This window comes from Ambystoma mexicanum, chromosome 8, assembly GCF_040938575.1.
Source record: "Ambystoma mexicanum isolate Mex_15411 chromosome 8, UKY_AmexF1_1, whole genome shotgun sequence".
NCBI classification, from domain to species: domain Eukaryota; kingdom Metazoa; phylum Chordata; class Amphibia; order Caudata; family Ambystomatidae; genus Ambystoma; species Ambystoma mexicanum.
The window spans coordinates 203,475,280-203,498,101 of NC_090929.1; the positions used below are offsets into that span (position 1 = coordinate 203,475,280).

A 22,822-nucleotide genomic window follows, 5' to 3' on the forward strand; every position below is an offset into this window, starting at 1 on the left:
AAGAGGCAGAGGAAGGAGGCCGCCGGTAAACTGGCATGGCTTTGGAATAGCTCGACCATCTGTAGTACACTGGTGACTCTCCTCACGGGTGTTGGGGGGAGCCTTACCCTCCCGAGTGTCCAGAACCGCTCTGATGAACTGGAGCTTTCGAAGCTCCGATGAACTGGAGCTTTTGAATTGGTGTCATGGCAAACTTCTGAAGATTTACAGGGAAGCCCAGCTTGTGCACTTGCAAACTGGTGTCATTTAGGTGGGACGAAAACTGCTCCAACAACTTTCCCCGGATCAGCCAATCGTTCAAGTATAGCAACACATGAACGCCAGGTCTCCAGAGTTGCGCCACTACTACTTCCATCAGCTTGGTTAAGACCCATGGAGTGAGGGTCACCCCAAAGGGGAGCACCTTGAATTGGTAGTATTTGCCCCTTATGAGGAATCTCAGGTATCTCCTGAGCCTGTGATGGATGGGCACATGGAAATATGCGTCCTGCAGATCCAACAACGCCAACCAGTCCAACGACTGCAGAGCCTGGAGAATCTCTTGAGTGTCATGATCTTGAATTTGTCTTTTCTCAGGAACTTGGTGAAGGCCCTGAGGTCCAAAACGGGACGCAGTCCTCCTCCTTTCTTGGGTACCAGGAAATACCACGAATACCAGCCCGACCCTCTCTGTTCGAGAGGAACCTCTTCCACAGCACCCTTCAATAACAGGGCTTACAGTTCCTCTGAGAGCTCCTGTTCTGGTTGTTGGTGAAGCGGAGGTGGTCTGTCTGGGGGCATCCGTAAGAAGGGAAGACAATACCCCTCCCTTGGCCAAGCAGCAATACCCAGGCATCAGAGGTTATCTCCCTTCACTGGGGCACGTGCCTGCCAATCCTCCCATCAACCGGGGAAACATAAGGGGGGATCCCAAAGTGGCTTTCAGGCCGGGGCCATCCCAGCTGCAGCTGCTGGTGTCTGCTTGGCCCTAGATACCCCCCTGCTCCTTCCAGAGCGCAGGAAACACTTCTGCCCTTGCCTGAATTGTGGGGGCTGTGCCTTTCTCCCAAAAGGGATGAACTGTCGAAAGCCTCTTCCCCTAGTGGAGAAGCTAAAGGTAGACTTTGTAGGTTGTCGGACAGACAGGCCCAGCGACTTTGCAGCTAACTTGGAGTCCTTGAACTTCTCCAATGACTCATCGGACCTAGGGCCGAACAGAAGCTCACCATCAAAGGCACTGTCAAGCAACTTGGCTTGACCATTGGGGGAAAAACCCCAAATTGTTCAGGTAAGCCTGCCTGCATATGACTGTAGCTTTCACAGGCTACCTCCTTGATGTCCTCCACTAAGTGCAGAAACCCTTCCCACATTTCCCCTTCCGGTATGTGATCAGCCGCTTCTTTAATCAACCCCCAAAGGCTGCGTGTATACTTGGCAAAGGTGCACAAAGCATTCATTGACTTGAGAACCCTGCTATTAGAAGAACATACTTTCTTTGCTATTGCGTCGGATTTCTTCGACTCCCTGTCGGTGGGTAAGTTGGAGGTGTTATGTGGAAGGTCTAGTGTTCACAGTGGCTGCCTGAACCACTAAACCCTCAGGTGTAGCATGAGTTGACAAATATATAGGGTCACCCCTTGCAAGTTTATACTTCTTTGTGAACTCGGAGTGCACCAGAGACGTGGAAAAGGGTCTTTGCCAGATGGAGACAAAAGGGTCTGAAATAGCTACATTGAACAGCATTGCTTGTTCAGCGGGTGGGCCTCTGTTAAGAATATCGGCCAGATTGTGTGTGTTGCTTTTAAGTTGGCGAAGAGCTCTTGGAAGATCCTCCGGACTCCCAGGAAGCAGCACTTGCCGAGCCTGAGCCCCCTCAACAGAGTTCGGGACCCCAGAAGCAAGGATAGTCCATCTCGACAGCCAGAAACCATGGTGTTGCTATTTGCGGTAGTCGCGAGGAGCTGAAACATTGAAGTGCCAATTGTTTTAAGATTGCCGGTTGTGAGCGGTGACCGTCCCATTGCAGTGCAGGAGTCCCCAGAAGTCCTCCCTCTTGTCCCCACGACTGAGGCCCACAGGAACAGAAGTAATCCGCTGCACTTTTTCTTAAATCCAAAGGTACTGTAAAGTCTGAGAGAACTTTCCTCTTATTTTAGAGTTGCTTGCATCTTCTACTACTCACAAGCCTAAACAGCTTGTGGTCCTACACTGATTCCTCTTTTCTTCAAAGACTTCTAAAACATTGTGCAAAGACTTTTCTATACTTACCTACCAAAAGTGCTTCAGCTCATATATACTTTTGCCCATTGACTTTGGCTCAACCTGTTATACTGAATGACTCTGCTTAGGGGGATCTAAAAGTATTTGGCTGCTTAAGAATATTTCTGATCTCTTGTTGTTCTAATAACCTTTTCCTTTGACCAATTCCTAAGAATATTCTAAATGCAACAGTAAGATATTAATGTCCCCAGCATTCTAATTATTGAAGTCACCTGAGGGTGTAGGTTGTGACTGTGGGCCATCCCAAAAGGGTCTTTACTGATTTAGAAACTAAGAGTGTGTAGTTTTTGAGTGTATTTTGATATTGATATTGATATTTTATTTCTATTGCGCTCGTACACAAGTGTATTGCTTCATATTGCTCCATTGTGAAGAAGGCTTATTCTAACTGACTCATAAATAAATGAATAATTGTTTATTCAAGAAACCTTGAGTGTAAGTGTTTATTTGAATACTTGTCACTGAATATCTGTGTAACTCCACTACAGCTCACATTGACCCCTCTTGAGATATGCCTGGCTACTCAACATGCTACCAACCTGTGTAGTACACGCTTATACCAAAGGTTGTGTTCCTATTGTTCCTATTGCCAGGTTGTTGTAGTGCACCCAAAGGGTACTGCATACAAATCATCTTGCCTAACAAATGGCTCGAATGGTGGTCCCATGAGCCTGGTGAGGACGACATTGTGCTCCCACACTGGGGCAGAGGCCTTCACTGGAGGGAAGAATCTGAAGAGGCCCTTCAAGAATTCTTTGACAAGCCTGTGGGACCACAAGGATGATCTTTGCCGCTAGCAGGTGTATCGTGATATAGCTGCGAGATGCACCCTGATGGAGTCATGGGCCAACCGAGCCACGACTAGCGACAGTAAGTACGGCAGGAGCTGTGGAGCCGTGAGGAGCAGAGGCATGATCTTCTGGAACCTGCATCACACCGTGAAATGCTCCACTTCTGCCCGTAGCACAATAGTGTAGATGATACCCTGGCCTTGGCAAGAACTGTCTTACATTCCATAGGAAGATCTTATTGGCCAAACTCTAGGGCTGCAGGAGCCAAGTTGTGAGGTTCAATGATGCCGGGTTGTGAAGCAGAATGGTCTCCCCTTCTCTGGAGAGTAGGTCAGGAAGAGGAGGCAGACGATTGGCCCGACAAGCAGAGCAGGTCCGGGAACCAGATCTGGCAGGGCCACGCTGGGGCGATGAGTATTATCTTGAAGTGACAGAGTTTGAGTGCATTGATGACATGCAGTAGAAGTGGAATTGGGGGGAAAGCATACAGAAACCGTCCTTCCAATCTGAGGGAGAAGGCGTCCCCTAGGCTCCCCTGATGGGGAAACCTGCTGGTGAACTCCTTGCATTTGGAATTTGCTGCTATGGAGAAGAGGTCAATCTGGGGATAGCCCAATTTGCTAAAGAGGAAAGACAGCTACTCTAGTTGAATCTCCCATTCGTGACAGGACCGTAGCTCCCTGCGGAGGGCATACGCTAGTGTTCTTGATGCCTGCCAGGTGAAACGGAAAGAGGAACATGCCTTGAAGAATCACCCAGTGCCACACGGCCTGAGCCTCTAGCGAAAGAGCAGAGGATCGTGTCCCACCCTGCTTTCTTATGTAGAACATTGTGGTGGTGTTGTCTGTAAAAGATCCTTACTACCAGACCCCTCAGAAGAGGCGAGAATGGCTTGAGAGCCCAGAATACGGCCCGTAATTCCAGCACACTGATGTGCAGACTCTTCTCTTCCGGCCAACAGAGAGACCCCTGGTGTGGGACTGCCCGGTGTTAGCCCACCATCTGTCCAGAGAGGCATCTGTGGTGGCTGTAGCCTGGAAAGGTGGAACTTGAAACGGGGAACCCTGAGTGAGGTGTGAGCAAACTCTCCATCATTGTATGGACTGTTTGCCCGACATCAACTTGATTCTCGGCACGATCAAGAGATTGTTGAACAATGCTGAGCACACATTTGTCAGTGGAGATGTTGAGCCACTGATCAACAAACTGCAACAACCGGCCTCCCCATGGGGTACTGAAGTATGGGCACAGGTCCTGGTGCTGGTCACGCCTGCTGGGAGTGTGCATCCTTATGGAAACTCTGCATTGCCGGTGAGTACCCCTGTAGGCCTGAGACCTCCCCTATACACATCTTGTGAGCTGGTGCCAGACGGCTGGCGATAGGATGGCCAGTTGTCTCTGGAGGTTCTGGAGAAACTTCCCTTACCAGAAAGAAAGGACTGCCTTTGCTGTTGAAGGGTGCCCAAGGAGCGTGCAGTATCTGTGTCAGCCTTGATGGCTGTGAGTGTGTAGTCTACCTTTTTTCCAAAGAGGTCAACACCATCAAAGGGCGGATGAAAATTTGTGGCCTTCAACCATCCCTGGCATCTCAGTACTGCTCCGTTACCCATCTGGTGGAAGCCTATGTCCGCTATGTCCAGAGTGACAGTAATGGCATGATCAGAAGCGTCCTCCTCTTCGTGTAGGAACGCCAGAGCCTCATCGAACTTGTCATCAGGAGAAATTGTAAGATGGGACCTTTCTTGTAACACAACTCTCAGTTACACCGAGAGAGGATCGCCAACAAATTGCCCGCTTTAATGGTAGTGGTGGCGGTGGTAATAACCTGCTGGCCAATGCGTCCAGTTGCTTACCCTCCTTGTCCGGAGGCACCATACAGGGGGAAGAAGGTTGGCTGATCTCTTCTGCGCAGCAGCCGACACTTGAGCCGGGACATGGTTGGGTGAGAAGACATTTAGGCGTTTTGTAATTTTCTCCAGGTGATCCTTTTTTTGAGGAGCCGTGAAGGGATTTTTCATTATTAGTAAACCATCTTCCCAGATGTCATCTAGCATAGGAATTGAAACAACTGACTTTCTGGAAGCTTCACACCTTCGAAACAGGAAACCGTCCTTCCTCTGCTCTTCCGGAACCAACTCTAAGAGCTTAACTGCATGTGTTAAGAGTGCATGGAACAAGCCTATCTCTTCTGGAGGTGAATCTCGGGAAGGCAGATCCACTGTTTCCCCATCAGCAGGCACCAGGTTGTCATATTCATCCATGGTATGCGTGTCTGGGGACGTGTCTGCTTCAGGACCAGTATCAGTGCCTGTGAGGGTAGCCACCGGGACAGAGAACTGAGGCGTTGGCTGATATGGACGGGGCAGAACCAACGCCTCTTGTGAAGGTAAAGCTGGAGGACCTGTACTAGGTGCACCTTGGGGGACTGGAGGAGGCAGACAATGCTGTAGCTCCGTGACCACTGTCTGTAATGTGGACAGGATACCCAGAAACAAGTCCATGGGTGCCTCTGGAATTGGTGCAGGTGGTAATCCCAAGAGAACTGTTGGCCCAGCAGTGGGCGGAACAGCTGGTTGAATTGGGTGATGAGGCATTGGAAGAATCGGGTCCAGGTCTTCCTGGAATTCCTCCTGGTCAGGGAACAAATCCTTCAGAGGCTCTTCTTCTGAAGTGTTGCCCTCTTGCAAAAGTTGGGCTAGTGGTGTTGCCACAGCTGACACAGCAGGTACTAGAGTAAAGAGTGGCTTGACCTTCATGGGCCATGACAGAAGGGACAGTGCTGGAGGCATCTCATTGTCCACACTGTAGGAAGCACTGGGGCTTGCAGAGTCGTCAACGGTGCCAGAGACGTCAACAATGCTGAAGCCAGTCTGGGAGGCAAAGCAACTCTCGAGACAGCAGTGGTAGTAGTTGACAAAGCTGCGGATTACCAGCCTGATGATGGAGAATATTCATGAGCATGTAATTCCATGAAAGATCCAATGTTGGAGAAGGTCTGGAAGCATGCCTAGGCTTCTCAATGAAATTTACAGCTACAGACCCTAAGTCCCCATCAGCATACACTTTCTAAAATGGCAATGCAGAATAGTGGCACCAATCTGCTTGTCTGCACTGGAGTACCAAGGCAACAATTTTCTAAATGTTGGGCTCTAGAATGATGGGGAATATACTAACAGGCACCAAAACATCCTTCTGGAATAATGTACTTCATTTATGGGTTCCCAGGTGTAGGAGCTTGGTGGTGACATGTATTGGTTGATAAAGGTACAGCTTGAGAATAATAATTTCAGGAAGGTTGTATGGTCGAACAGAGTCTGTAGGAGAGACATAACATTGAAGAACATCAAAATTAACCTGGCCGAACATTGATGTTCTATGAAGAGTAGGATGCTAGGAAATGGAACTTGCCAAAATTTCCAGAAAACTTCAAATGGACAAGTCACCATTTCACAGGCATTGAAACTGTTTCCAACCGTATACCACAATCAAACAACATTATATACAGTTAGTAGTCTGCCTGGGAACAAAGCAGACAACCAAATAAAAAAGGAAAAGACACATTGTTACATAATAGTGTCTGCTGCATGCCCATAGCATTACTTTTTGAAAGACATTAATTTATATTGAGCAATCAGGTGTGTGTTAAGTTTGAAGCAACATGCACATACAAGGTGATCCAGTAAAAAGGAGAACAAATGCATGAGAGCGGTGAAATAGCAAGCAAAGCTAGTGTGTGGGAGAAATAGAGCACAAGAGGAAGAAAATAAACAGAAAGGGAAAGTGAGACAGAGATAGAGAGAGACAGAAAGAGAGAGACAGAAAGAGAGAGAGAGAGAGAGAGAGAGGGAGAGAGAGAGAGAGAAAGAGAGAGAGAGAGAGAGATGGGTTTAGATGGAGTGGAGAGAGAAAGGAGCGAGGAGATAAAGAACATTGAAGCAGAAAAGAGAGCTTGGAAAGTAAGCGATATGAACAAAAAGAAAGAAGGAGAAAGAGACTGAAAGAAGAGCAGATAAAGACAGACAGTCGTGAAAATAATATGGAATAGAGAAGACCAAATGACTTACCGTTGGTAATGTTCTTTCTGACGGATGTCAATTCCTACTACATATTCCTTGTCATTTGAAGTTTATCCCTGAAGCAGTCTTTTTAGGAAAGATTGTCTTTTTGCTGCTTTCCCACCATAGACATCTATGAAAGCTTTAACTTTGTTGTTCAGAACTCTGGGGTTAATTGCATAATATGTCCAAGACGGGCTGGGCTGGTGGTAGCAAATCTTCTTCAATCATGTTTCTTTAAATAGTCTCATGCACTTTTGCACTTTACTGCTTAATGACTTTTAGAGTACATACACCCTAAAATGTCTGTGTCACAACATTTTCATCTCCCCTTTGTCCACCTTGTATTTTGGCCTTTTTCCTGCCCACTCAGGGCAAAATTCCCCATATATGGTAAGCCCTTTCACAGGGAAAGCTCCCAAGCAAAGCAGCAGTGTATATTTGTGGCTGGATGTGGGGGCAGGGACTGTCTGGTCCCAGTACACATGCATGCCAAAGTGTGTCTGTTGTTCGGCAGATGTGAGGGCCAGGGGCTGTCCATTATAAACCAGCCCCTGCCAGTTTAAATGGTTCAGATCCTTACCTTTTGTGAGACTGACAGGGTCTTCACGAGTCTTCTTGGCATCGACTTCACACCCAGGTTTTTTGGCGCACGTGATAAGTCTTTGCTTGAGTCTGTGCCAGCTTTGTCAGATGTGGTGGGCTCCATTCTCTTTTTCGCCTTCCACTTCAAAGAGGAGGCTTAGGGAGCTGATTTCACAAAATTCTCTAGCATTTTTAGTCAAAATTCTGCCAGAGCTAACTCTTACCTGCCTGTGGAGGAATCAGAGGAAGAGCATCTACGTCAATTCCTTTTCTTTCTCGAAGAAGAGGAGGAAGAATGATCAGAATTGCTTCGGGAGTCCAACCTTTTTCTATTTTTTTTTTTAAATCTTCCTTTACATTTTTAGGGGTACTGACCGGTTGGCTGTGGCTCTTTTCCCTCGGATGATCTTTTCTTCGAGGAGTGGTGCTCAGGGATATTGATGAGGACTGACCAAGCGCCAGCTTCGACTGCCTCATTTTCAGAGCTTTTGCCATCATCGGCTGACACAAACTGCAATTGGTTGTTTTGTGACTGAGCCGAGACAACCCAGATTTTGTGCGGATCTGTAAGCAACATTTTTGCTTTGCAGTCCTCACATTGTTTGAAGCCAGAAGGCCTCAGGTCGACATTTTCAGTGAAAAGCCGATTTCAAGTTGACAGAAAATGTTTCTAAGGTGTGAAATGTTCCAAAGGAGCATGCTGGCATGCAGAAAAAAGGAACTGGGGTCACAGGGTGCAATGCGGGCTAATCATACCGACACCAACGTCAAATCCGGCCCTGACGCAGAGGACTGTCGAGTAACCTCAATGCAGAAACAGCACAGCGCCCTCATAGTGGTGGCAATATTTCCAAAGTTTGTTGCTACAGCAGGAATATTTCTAAGATGAGGAATCCGTGGGAGGACATAATACATTATAAATACGTTTCCTAAGTAGGCAAGAAAGAGTTTTCAGAGAGACCAATGGCAACCAGTTGTGCAGATTGGAGCAGCTAGTTTGCCGCAAAGAGTAACTGCTTACTAAAAAGTCCAAGAGAGCAGTTTATGGAGTTCTGGTGGAGTTTAAGCCACAGAACACCCTTGGTGATGAAGGGGGGACTCAGACCTTTGGTGAGAAAGAGGACACCCAGAGATGAAGGTTCAAGTGAAGAAATAACTCGCCAGCAGCACCACAGGGTCGGGAAAGCAAAATACTGGGTCCAAAAAGGGACCACGATACTGTTGGGACTGGTAATAGTTGACGATTTGGTGTCTTCAGGGATGAGGGTCCAAGCCAGGGGGCTAGAAAGCCAAAGAAGCTGTGGTCGGAAAGGGTCCTCTTTCGTACTCCGGCCCAGAATTCAGAGTTCGCCTTCTGAGGATGAGGTTGGCATGGGAAGACCCCAGGGAAGGATGATTAGTGCAGATTTGCTTGCAAAGTCACACCTGGGAGGAGGCAGCCAAGGAAAGTGAGTTTGGCAGTGTGGTTGCAGGAAAAATGGCAGAACAGGTCCAATGGAGATTCACAGATGGGAGAGATGCAACCAGGATTCTTGCCTTTTGTCCTGGGTGGAAGAAACTCAGGATAAGGTGCGTAGAGAGTCTTCATGGTCCCTTCAGCAATGGGGCTCCCACTTCCGGATCCCACAATGCAGGCACAGTCAGTAGCTTCATTAAGACGGGAGCTTTGAGCACGAGCTGTGATTCAGTTGTCCACATGGATCAGGGGAAGGAGCCCCACAGTCTGTTCCTTCTGGTCTTCTGGAGAGTCATAGCTTCACTGACGGATTTTGTGGCGCATCACATAATGCTGGTGCAGAGCTTTGGTCATTCCTTGAGCAGCAGGCCTTCCAGGAGTGAAGGTTCAGAAGGAATGCTGTGGACATGATGAGTGGCTATGGTTGTCTGCTTTCACCTCTCAAGAGGGAGAGGCACTGTGTGACCACAGCACCCCATCACATACCAAGCATCATTTATACAGAGGGGTGGGGTAGACAATGGCTGACAGCACCAAGCACACCCAGGCATTCAATATAGGCTCAGAGACACAGAGGAACAGAATCCACACTATCCAAGTTAGGCATCTGCCGGACAGAACTGGTATCAGACTGACTACAGCCTCCAAAACTGGCATACAGGCATCCTGTGGCCAAAGATGGCCACTTCCCTTCTCACACACAAAGAGGGGCAAGTGATAGTAATTTCGCCCTTCGGTTGTCGGCGCAAACGAAGACAACCTCAATTCTGTGAATTGGAGAAAGGGATCAAAAAGGATGCAGTCAGGTAAAATGGTTGCCACCAAGTGGAGCCATATAACGCAAAGCAAAACGTTACAACCAGTCTAGCCACATGACTTACAAAGAGGCGGTATCCTCTTAGGGACAATGTGAAGTTACAATGAGCTATTCCTGCCTTAGGAATAGCAACAGCTCTTAAGGCAGAGCACACAAAAACAGAGCTATTCTCTTAGTCCGGCATTGACATAGTGATTAAATGCAGAAACACTTCAAATAGCTGGCTGAGTTAGAAATGTTTTTGAGAATGACATGCAGAAAAAAGGAAATGGGGAAAATGGTGTTGGTGGCTACGTGTACACGCAGACATGACATCACTTTCAGAGTGTTTTGGCGCCAAGGCAGAGCCACACCCGGAGCTACTTGGTGCCACTTTGTGGCTGATGAAAAGAAAAATGTCAGCACTGACTGCATCAGGTATGAACTTCAAAAGATGAGGAATCTGTGGGAGGAATGTACCCATTAGTAAGAGAGCATTATGACAGGATATAGAATGGTAGAAAGGGAGAAAAAGAGAGTAGGTGGTAACAAGGGGCAGAAACCCGTAGGAATTCGCAGTCAGATAAGGAAAAAGCAGATAAGGACCAAGTTACAAAGTGGTGAGGGTCTTCACAGACAATACCACAACAATGTTTTACATCCGGAAGCCGGGGGCACCAGATGCCCGTCACTCTCCAGAGATGCACAAGAGCTGTGGCATTGGGCAGTCATCTAGGAGATGTTCCTCATTCCTTTTCACCTGGCGGGAGTCAGAAACACTGTTGCCGACTCCCTCAGCAGGGAGCTGCGTGTGCGCTTGCCACAAGTTGGAGCTTTGGCAGGATCAAGTGGACAACCTCTTCCTGAGGTGGGGCAGTCCCCAGATCGATCTGTTTGCGACGGCGATGAACACCAAGTGCCGAGGTTCGCCAGCAGGTTCCGCAAGCCGGGGTCCATGGGGGACGCATTCTCCTTTGCTTGGGAAGGCCTGTTCCTGTATGTGTTCCCTCCATTGCTGCTGCTACTACGAGTCATAAGTCAACTCAGACGATGGCGGTGCAGGATGATCCTCACCGCGGCAACGTGGCCGAGGCAAATCTGGTACCCGGACCTCCTCAACATGTCAGCTTCTCCACTAGTTAAGCTACTAGTGGTTGTGGATTTTCTTGCCAGGGAAGGAGGCGCAATCCTGCACTGCACCACGACCCAGGATCGCTGAACCTGAAGGTCTGGCTCCTGCAGGTGGTTACGAGCTGCCTGTGGACTGCAGGGAGGTCCTTGCCAAGGCCAGGGCATTGCCGACTTTGAAGGGTTACTGGCACAAATGGGAGCATTTCGCGACTTTGTGTCGGTCGCAGAAGATTAATCCTCTGAGGATCACGGCTCCCAAAGTCCTTCCGTACTTGTTGTCATTGGCCAAGTCGGGGCTGGCTCACGCCTCCATCAAGGTGCATCTGGCGGCTATCTTCCACTACACCAGCTCTCCTGGACCATCTTGTCTTTGCTTACACTGTCTAGTGAAGCAGCTCATCAAAGGACTGTTCTGTTCGTTCCACCGGTGAAGGCGCCTGCCCCGGTGTGGGAACTCAACGTGGCACTGACTAGCCTCATTGGGGCCCCATTCGAGCTGATGCATCAAGCGCTGCTTAAGTTCCTGTCTTGGAAGATAGCTTTCCCCATGGCCATCACCTCTGCCAGGAGTGTAGGTGAGATCCAGGCCCTGTCCTGCAAGCAGCCTTACTTGACTTTCCACCAGACGAGGGTGGTGTTGCGGACGCAGCCCTCCTTCATGCCCAAGGTTCTGTCAGAATTTCATCCCAACAAGCCGTTGGTGGTACCTGTGTTTTAACCGACGCCTTTGTCGCAGGCTGAAAGGACTTTGCACTCGCTGGATGTGGCTCGAGTGCTGAAGTTTTCTTTGGGCTGCACAAAGAGTTTCCGGAAGTCTTCTCAGCTTTTTGTGAACTTTGGTCCTGTGAGCCATGGGAAGGCCTTGTCCAAGGCTTCCATCTCCAGGTGGCTCTCCGGCTGTATCACTCATTGTCACTGGTTGGTGAATCGACCACTTCCTGGCCGTCCGAGAGCCCATTCTACCAGAGCTATCGCTGCGACGACAGCGTTCCTGTCTGGTGTGCCCCATGCCAAACCCCATGCTGGAGACGGAACAATTTACTTACCTTTAACTGCTGTTCTCCAGCATGGGTCTGGCATGGATTCACATGCGAACCCTCCCTCCTGCCTCTCTGCAGCTCTTCTTGGTCATGCTGCCACTTTATGTGCTACCAAATCTGAAGATGGCTGCCAGAGGAGGGGCTTAGGGAGAGGGCAGTCATTGGCTGGGAGCAGTATGACCCAGAGCTCAGTGATTGGTTTATAGGAGAAAGAGAGTTTATAAACGAAAGTGAAACTGTTTTTTTCTTTTACCAAGGATTCCCAGCCTGACGACGGGGAATATTCATGAGCATGTGAATCCATGTCAGACCCCATTCTGGAGAATAGTGAGTTAACAGAGAGGCAGAGACTAGTCGATTGAACATATGAGAGAAAGGGTGCAAAGGGTTCTAAGAGAGAGAAAATTATATTCAAAAATATAATGTGAAAATCAGGATAAACTGCCAAAATGAGAATTGTGGCTGAAAAGGAGAAAAAGAGAGAATGACAAGGAGGGAGTCAAAGAGATACAGATAAGCAAAGAGAGGAACTGGACGGTAAAGGGAGTGAGTACAGAGATAGAGAAAGAGAGGGAGAGGAAGAACGAGGCACAGGTATAGGGAGATAGAGACAGAGAGCAGAAGGTCGAGGAAGTGAAAGAATAAAACAATGCAAAGAATATATTATGGAGAAGATTCCACAAATAATACAAGAAGAAGTGGAAACATTTGCAGCAATAATCTGGACAAATAATCTGCAATGCATGGTTCACTCATCAGCATATTCTCCCCTTCTAGTTTCATAGGAAATGGACAACCTAAATGCATATTTTTAAGGCACAAGTGGTTACCCCCAAAGGTGATGAGGGACAGAGTTGATATTGATCAGAAGCCTCCATGTTAAGGTTAGGCAGAATGGGCTAACGTGGTGAGGTTAACACTTGCTTTGATTGTCTTCAAAGGGCACCCAATGGCAGTAGGCATTATGAAACCAAGCATACATGCCTGGGATCTTAAACAAGTGATCCGCCATCTACCTAACTACATTGTTTTAGAACTAGATATTGGCAACATATGTGTTTGTTTGTGTTGACACATGCATCAAATGGCTAAAATTGACATGTGCAAGTGGTTGTTTAGACTGTGCCATTCATCACTGTTGCCTAAACCAAAGGAAGAATTGGGAATAGGCAAGCAAACGAAAGAGAACTGGCCTAAACTATAACTGCTAGGTTTAAATATAGAGCACCTGTTGCTCCTCTCTTTCCTTATTGGAGTGAATGGAACCATGAACATTCCAAAACTGACTGCAGTCACATTAGGAGTGCTCACTTCTTAAGACTTTGCAGCTCACCCTGGACCCTGAGAGTGGCTGGAGAGTGGAGGGAATGCACATCAGTCAGGGAGCATAAGCAGTGCACACGTTTGTGAAATTATAGCCCCGTGTGAAAATAAGACCCCTTTTTGTGTGACGCAATACTGACACTATGCACCCCTGTCTTACACTACTGTTACTACTAACTGCTACTGTGCTATTAACTGTTACACTATACCACCCCTGTGTTATTATATATTCCCAGAGTGTGTATGTCAGCCCCTGTATGTATAATTGCAGCTGTACATATACATCACACTATATAACCTGTTTGTGACACGCTTAACTCCTGTACATATTTATATGACAGTGTAGGACATGTCTTCAAACGTCAGGCACCTGTGAATATCATGTCTGTGTTAGCTGCAACAATGTTTTGGCATAATAAAGCCAATAAGTGACTGCACAGCTTTGCTTGTAATACTATATAACGTGTGTGTGTGTGTGTGTGTTGTGTGTTGTGTGTTTTGTGTGTTGTGTGTTTTGTGTGTGTGTGTGTGTGTGTGTGTGTGTGTGTGTGTGTGTGTGTGTGTGTGTGTGTGTGTGGTGTGACACAATGACAGTCAAATCATTGGGAGAATCTGTACATGTCATACTTGAATGACTATGTCTGTGTGTGAAAAAGTTTCATCTGCGTATGTTTCCAATGGAGTGTGATAACAAAGAAACTTTATGTGTGATGGGCTTGAGGCTCTGTGAGTGATGTTGGAGCATTACATCATTAGTCTGGGGTGTCAGGCCATAACGGGGTAGATTCCGATAGACCGTTCCATGGAGCTGAAGAGACATACACCCGAGAACAGAGTAAGAGTGGGTGACATCTCTTCAGTTACACAGAGGGTTTAGAGGAATCTGCCAGCGAGACACAAGCCAATACTAATGATACGGTGAGCAGGCTGAGATACTCACAGTTTCACCTCGCTGTCCAGGGTGGCCGGGCAATCCATCCTTCCCTGGTGGACCCTGAAAAATAACATATCAATAAAGAAAGGACCGAAGCTTTTAATCTATACATATTATTAGAAAACTCTTTTATGATGCAGTTATCAACAGGATCACAGCCCACATTAACCCTAACAGAAGACCAACAACACGTGCATTCTTGTTTTAAGATTCCGTCATGGATTCACTACAAAAGAGTAATGTTATACACAAAGCTGATGCTGTATGAAAGCAAAAGTCTTTGACTAATTTTTGTCCTGGATCTTTGCTGTTCTTTTTCAGGGTCAACAAATCAACAGGACCAATGCTGACCATGTGCAGAGATAATGGTAATATGTTGTTTAACCAGGGACGGCTCTCCTTTACTCCTATCTCTATTTATATGTGAAGAGTGAATGTAGAAAAACACTGCATGGAAGTGAGTTCGCTAAAAAATGAGGACGGGAGAGTGACTTATTTTTATGTTTTCAACAGTGAGAACTACCTGCAACAGAACATTTGACATATACACAGGTTAGAATCACTATGGGAATCTGACACGAGCGTCCATTAGCACAATAAAGGAACTATAGGTTCGGAGCATCTCATCTGCACACTGGTTATGGTCACTAATCTAGTCTAACATGATGATTCATCGTTCATATTGATGCTTTGAACACTATCGCGGACTGAGAGGAGCGTCCTTCTCCACTGCAGCAATTGGAAGTACATGTAAAAAAGGGTTCTTAAGCCCAAATATATCTCCAACCTGCAGACTGTTGTTTAGGCTCATGTGTATCTCTTCACAAAGCCTGGATAGCAAACCTAGTGGCACTGCACAACCTTTAATGGGAGGGGAAGCTGTTGTGGTCGAACGTATGCATTGTGTGAGAAGGACATAGGAAGGGAGGTTATTTACAGAGTGCACTGAAAATCATCTGCAGTATTTTATAGAGCCCTTTTCTGACAAAGCAAACTTGTAACATCTTACTTACAGATTAGATTTGTATATCCTTCATTTGCATCGTTTTTAGGCGATTTGGTTACAAACTTTGGGTCCCAAGAGTGGAACAGCCCTATGCACATCGCCACTTTTGGAAATGTGGGCAAGGCAAAGTAAGAGTTTGGACTTAGATTAAGGTTGTGTGGCACACTTGTATAATGTTATTCCTGCTTTTGGAAGACACTAGGATTGTATGGTATGAATAAGGCATATGCTTGCATTGAGCTTATTTGGCTACTGAAAGCAAATGGAAAGGTCTTGAGCATTGGTGAGATGTGTGTACATTTTCGTGGACTGCCTTAATTCTGGCAGAAACATTTACAATTTCCTGTAGAATTTCAAACTGCTTTCACGAAATATAAAGTATTTAAAAAGATAATGTCTGTGACATAGCTGGCACTGCCAAGGCCCCACGATGGTCCTGTTCTAATAGCTTGATGTAATAATTAATAGAGGTAACCCCTATTTTCCAGCATCTCACTGTGCCTAGAGGCTTTGCATCTCAGACACACCTCACTGGTGGTGATCAGCATGGTAGCAACACCTTACTAGAAATGTTGGCAGAACTGTAGTTCAGAGGAAAATGAATTAGCATTTGTGGTGCTGGAATGTTCTTGTGGGTGGGAACAAACTGGAATGCAAATGGATATTTCCACCTGATATGGCACAGAGCACTAAAACAAGCTCCTAGATTCTTTTAAGTGTGCATCATGCGATTAAACAGTTCCTTGGCTTTTGGCCTCAGTAGTTAGTGGACGCCCACACGTTTGGAAGAGAGACACATTTTGTAACCTACTGTCACAGGCAAAGCCATGCGTGAGCAGAGGCCGAGTGTGAACCCTTTCAATTGCCTTGTACAGTGATAGTCTTTGCACAAGACAGATGTTTTGTATAAATATGACATTTAGAAGCTCAGTATTGGTGCTTATGAGGTCGCTCTAAATCTGGGCGGACTATTTTTAATCAAATCAGATGTTTGGTGGAATGTCTTGTTTTTTCCGAATTATGCACAACGTACAGGAGAGCTGGAACTCAGTTACATTGGCATAGGTGGCTAGGGCTTTAAACAGGGCGTTTATGGTATGAACACATCATGGTCAAAGGGAGACTTGATCACTAGTGTTCCTATCTACGCCATCCTAACCAATTACATTTATTTCTATAAACCTCAATAATCCATCACATAGATTCCACAGATTACACGTTGCATCAGTGGAGTACCCTGTACATAATAGTCACTAATTTCACCAAAGACTAGTTTAACCTCAAATTCTTTTTTCACTGAAGCATACAAGAGTGTCTTATGCTGGCAAAGAGCCTCCTCTTTGTTTTTGAACAACAAGATAAATTCAGTTCTTGAATAATTATTGTGCACGACAAAATCATCCACAGGTTTAGGAATCATTACGAATAGTAGAAGAAAGTTGAAATTAATCACTGTAGCTTTCACTGTAATTGTATACTACATAGGGGACAAATCACAATTAGCTATGTCGTGATGCATACAGTTTTAATCAGCAATGCACGCTGATGGTTCTTTGCCATTTTGTTAGTAAACACGATACTGACTCCTCAGTTATAATAAAGTGTATATAGTATTTTAACAGGGTGTAGCAGCATTGCCCTCTGTGTTGTAGCAAATTAGGTATGGTTGGAGCTCGAGGGTGTGGGCATCTAGGATTGTTTCATACGAACTCGAATGAATTGTATGACGTAAGTGCTTTGAGTTTACAATATTCTGAATGAATAGAACAATTATCTGAGGCAATTCTTCTCATTGCCTACTACGTGTTTCTGTTTTTTACCACTGTGTTGTGTACTTTCAATATACATACACGTGTAACTAGCAACAAAATGAAAAACAATGTTGATCTTTTTATTATGAAGGATGGAACGGCTTTTACTTACAGGGGGGCCCTTTGGTCCCGGAAATCCAGTGGGTCCTTGAGGTCCAGGCAGTCCCTAAAATACAGGAATATGTGTTAGAACATAATAGCATTTAAACAGGAGACACTACATGTACTCAACTAGCTCCAGAATGTTGCCACTAAACGTAAATGAAAATGTTTGCTATCAATGATCACATTGGCATGTCAATACAAGCACGGGCAGGAATTAGCCTTTCATTTTAGCCATTTCATGTTAGCAATAAAGGATTCTATCACAAATATTGCAGAATAAAAATGGTTGAATTCTACAAGCTACTAGGCTCCCATCCACACAGTTTTCCCAGAGCATGCACCAACTGGCTATCTCGTGTAGAGCAAATATTGCAGCTGTTATCAGAAGATAATCTGGCAAGAACCAACAAGCTTTGGTTCTCAAAATTATTGGCAGCGTGCAGACGGGATGTCTTTTCATGAAGCTATTCCAAGCACAGCTAAATGAGCATCCCCAATCTAGCATATGAATGGCATTCTGCTGGTTGTAGGATAAAATAACCGGATTTATTGGCATGCCTGTCTTGCAGTCCTTGTGGCGATTGAGCTAAAGCAGGCACTGAAAGTCAGAAATCATGGATTGGATGACATACATTTGGCTTTGGCACCCATGCTGCATGAGCAAAGCATTCCTCCAACGCCCCAAGGTTTACTTGCTGCTTGGGGCTAATAAGCGTTACAGTTCTGCTGGCTAGTAACCATGCTAACAGAAACCAAGATCTACCTTCTGGCGATTACCAAATTGTATGAGTGCAATTTTGCAACCAAATACGCCCTCCGGGTGTGTTTCTACAGCTTCCAAATCATGAATTAAGAGAAGGTAGTTGGCACTGTAAGCACGTCTAAGTCATACTTTTTGAGGCAGTATAGAAAAATGCCAGAACTTTACATATATCCCACAATACAAGACTTGTTTCAGATTTATATTAACCACTATGTATGATCACAGGACCTGGAAAATTATCAACCTTAACATAAGGAGTGCAAATGAAGCAAAAACAAAACAGTATTTTATTTGCCCAAATGTCATTCTGAAGAATTTTGGTGCCAATTTAAATTTGCAGCAATTTGTTAATCAAATCACTTTTATACTACATTGACATGTGTCAAATCCAGCCAAAAGATTACCATAGCTCTGTGGATTAAACATCATTGAACAGTATCATATTTTCAGATTGTTCTACAGTGACAAAATCAAACATAAACGATGATTCAGGTGCAGCAATATGAAAGAGCCTAATGCAGCGCTCCACTGTTTCCCAGCTAGGTTTGCACTCTACAGATCGTGTGCATACATACATATGTACATACACACATACAGGTAAAATCCCAAATTTAATTTCATCATCTCTGAATTGACCAAACAGTGATATCTATTCAGGGATGATGATTTGCAAATGAACTTAATCCATCAATGGAATTCACAAATTATGAAACGGTGCTTCTTCTTAATGAAGTATGCTACCACTCCTGATTAGGATTGACTGACTCTATGAAATATCAATTGTAATTCATGAATAGCAAAACACAGTTCAATTAAGAAAATGATTCTCACAACCACTGCCCACATTTTTACCTAGTACAAATAAAAAGGAATGCAAGCTTGGCAAAGCAGAGAAGAATAATCAATGTTTCAATAGTTTGAATTATGCATATACAGAAATAACAAAACAAATGTTGCCCACCACTACTGACGGCTACCTTTTTTTTAGAGATGCCTTTCTTAATATACGATCCAATAGTGATCCCAGAACAAGCACAACTTCCCACTGTTTTAAGTGTATTAACAAACAGTTTTTTCCTTCAAGCCCACACATTAAGCATATCGCTACATAAAACTACAATCCATCACCGTCTATGTCAGTTTTGTTGTCACAGTCTATCATATCAGAACCACTGAGTGGACAAATATAAATGCCTCACCATTCGCTGTAGCTATTATTGAATACTAAGTGACAACGAGACTGCATGGTGTAAAACACAGAATTGTTCAAACTAGACATACAGTGCCTCGGATGGAAAAATGGAAGTACAGAATTGCACTCAAATGTTCCTCAAGCAGGTTATAAATAAGAGTTTCTGATGTCTAGTAGCAGTTCCTTAACACTATATGCAACTTGGGAATCATAAGGAAAAGTTACTACTGTACTCCTATCCTAGTCCAAAGTTCCCTTTACTCCATACTTTTGGGAGTTCCAATGGAGCAGGATGGGGCCGAAGTCATAGCAAGCTTAAATGTGCTTCCCCATTAACAATTTAGACAGCAAAGGTGGGTGACTACTCCATACACCCCGCCTCCCGGGCTCATTCTCCGCAGACCCTGAACTGCTGAGAGGGCCGGGAGGACCCATCTTATTATTTTCAGGGGTATGGAGGGCGTACATATGGAACAAAGGGGACTTTGGAATAGGAGTGCATAGGAGTGCAGTAGTCAATACTGTGAGTATCATTTCCTTCTATATCGCATCTCCTTTCTTTCATACTTTTGGGAGAGTGCAAAACACTACTCTAACCCATGGAGGATGGACCTTACACTGTTGCAAAGGTATTTCTTATCACTGCAAGTCCGAATTGGGCATCAGCCCTGGAACTGGAACCAGTGAAGAGTGTTTACAGGAAGCTGACGGGAAGGCTATAGTTGCTACTTTGCATATGACCTCCCATGGTACATGACCTGGAAAGCTACTTCCATGCTCTTTGATCTCGTCAGGTGAGCATGAAGGCCGTAAGGTGGAATCTTCCCTTGCACCTGTTATGCGTGAGAAATGCATGAGACAATACATCTGGCTATAGTGGCTTTTTTGTTTGCCTGGCTAAACCCCACCTAAAGTGACAAATAGTCTATCTGAGGATCTATGTAGTCCTCTCCAGATAATAAACGCATGACCCTTCTAACGTCCAGGCAGTGGAGGGTTCGATTGGCTTCTGTCTGGAGATCTGAAAAATAAACCGGTAGAGCTATTCCTGGTTTACGTGGAAGACTGAGATTACCTTCCTATGAACAAAGGGTGGGTCTGCAAGACTACTTTGTCTGGTGGAAATGTGAGGTGAGCCTCTTCCACAGACAAGGCTGTCAGCTCACTGATACGAGCAGGTGTAATTGCAACGAGAAATGCATTTTCCATGAAGCTAGGCATAATACTATCGATGCCACAGGCTCAAAAGTCATATGTGCCAGAGCTGCTAGAACTACCTTAACATGGCAGCTCGTAATCTGTCGTTGTGACGGGGGAACAGATTGGGAAGTGTGCAGAAGTGGCGCTTAATGGGTTGGAAAAATACACTAGTCTGTCCTTGTTCAAGAGGTAGGCTCCAAGGAATGCCCTGTACGTTTTGTACAATGACACTAGAGTACCTGAATGAGCCAGGCTTGTCAAGAAGGAAAGGATGTTACCTATTGAGGCCTGCAGTAGATCTTTTGTGATTTTTCCAACATCCAACCGAAAAATCTTAGCCATTTAACCTGGTACTGTGCCCATGTAGAGGTTTCGTAGTAGCTCTCACCCCTTTAAGTTTATCTATCGTCCGATAAGCCTAGGTGACCATAGGTTACCTTTTCAGGTGCCAGTGTGACAAGAGTATGGTAGCGAGGGTTCCTCAGGCCCCCTTGCGTCGTACGCTCCTCAGTACAAAGCTTGGACCACGTGCCTCCGGTAGTGGAATTGCCCCTTGCCCTTATGTAAAGTTAACTACGGTTGACTACTACATAGATGGGACTACTGAGCAGGACATGGGGCATCCATCTTTTGTGCCCCTTTTCGACCCCATCTTGAATAGACAGGCCTCACTGCGATAGTACAGCAATGCTCAGCTCCCCTTTTCCACCGCAGCAGCCAAGGACAGAGACACACACACACACGGCGTGCAGGCAGCTGGCTTGCCCCCACCCTTGCACTCCCCCTGCGCAGGAAAGCTCTGCGCTTCCATTCTCACGCTGAAGCTGGAGAAAGTTGCAACAATTAATATGCTTCAGTTTTCTTCCTCTGAGATCACTGTTCGCCTGAGAACCGGCATGTGAACCAAGATGAGCTAAGCACTTTCTGCTCAATTCGTCCTCATAAATGTGCAAGCCACCCACCCCCATCAGAACAATTTATTGCCATCCTGACCCTGCACCCCCTGTAAGGTATTTCTTTCAAGTGCCAGACCCTCGCCTGTGCTGCGAAACCCACCCAACACACCCATTACTAACCTTAAACATTTGTTTTATTATATATGCTTTTCCTTGCACTAATGAATTTGAAACCTAGAAAGAGATGCGAAACATAGCCTGATTCTTTTACAGGCACAATAAAGGTCAAGGCCTTCAATTAAAGCCACAAATGACCCAATTGTACTGACAATAATCATTGTGTGTAACTTATGTAGAAATGTGACAAGTAGCATAAAATGTTTTAAATAATTTGTCATTTAGTATGAAACAATACTAGCTTAGGTAGTGACCACAGTGACCGGACCCTGACCTGCATGGAGCACAAGATGTTTGACGTCCGTCAGCTACTCAGCCAACCAGCAGGAAGAGATGCTACCCACACCTACAACAACACACCGTTTGGCCAATCGCATCCATTTAGTATTTTTTGTGAGAGTTACTTTAACTAATATAAATGTTGGCATTGATGTAAATGAGTTTTTTGGGTTATTTCCTAGCTGGAGAAATAAACCATCCTTTGAACTCTTGCAGCTGGGTCTCAGTGCCTCTTTCCCCCGACAAGGGGTGTTGTCTGCCATTTTATTTTTTCTCTCACACGTAGTAAGACAGGGAAAGGCACCTACAGAAGGAAAGGGACTATGAGCAAGAATGCAGTACCTTCCCCTTGCTGGCGAAGGACGTCAGGGAGGAGAGGTGGCCCAATTGCCACAAGCAGTAGATTGGGCACCAGTGCCTATATGGCCAATGGGAAGCGATCAAGAGAATCTCACAATGAATGGAGAACCGGAACCTCTGTAAGACTCTCGGAATTAGAAAAAGAGGAGAAATAGCTTAAGCGAACAGGTTGTTCACAAGATCGACAATGCACTGCCCAGCGATCCTCTTCCTTTCCCTTTCAATGAGGCGTATTGTGCTGTTCTATTCTGTCCCAAACAGATCCACAATGGTGGATCCCTTCGGGGTAAAGATTTCTAAAAGGATCTGATCATTCATTTCCCATTTGTGGTTGGTGGAAGATCTACTGCTCTGCTCGTCCGCTTGAACATTGTCTGTTCCTACCAAATAAGCTGCCTGTGGGACTATGTCATTGCTTATTACCGACTCCCACAGGTGTACAGCTAGAGCACATCATTTCATCAATCTGGGACCTCCCTGTTTGTTACATAGAACATGGTCACTACATTGTCTGTAAGGATGAAGACATTGGACTTCTTTATCACCAGCAAGAATGCCTCTAAAGCCGGGAAGGCCGCTTTCAATTTCAAGAAATTTATGTTTTCCAAAGAATCCTCCTTGTTCCATTCTTCATGGACTTGGAGGTCCCCCAATGTTGCTCCC

The 22,822-nt window shown here is 45.6% G+C and overlaps 1 protein-coding gene across 2 annotated transcripts in view; it reads right to left on the minus strand.

The window, feature by feature from the left end:
- COL5A1 (collagen type V alpha 1 chain) overlaps window positions 1-22,822 on the minus strand; it is a 635,679-nt gene that overhangs the window by 97,744 nt on the left and 515,113 nt on the right. For both annotated transcript variants that reach the window (XM_069609606.1, XM_069609605.1), the window contains exons 36-37: window positions 17,300-17,353; window positions 14,377-14,430 (exon numbers count right to left, since the gene is read on the minus strand). In XM_069609606.1, the coding sequence (XP_069465707.1) occupies window positions 14,377-14,430; window positions 17,300-17,353 (108 nt within the window). The remainder of the gene's footprint in view (window positions 1-14,376; window positions 14,431-17,299; window positions 17,354-22,822) is intronic.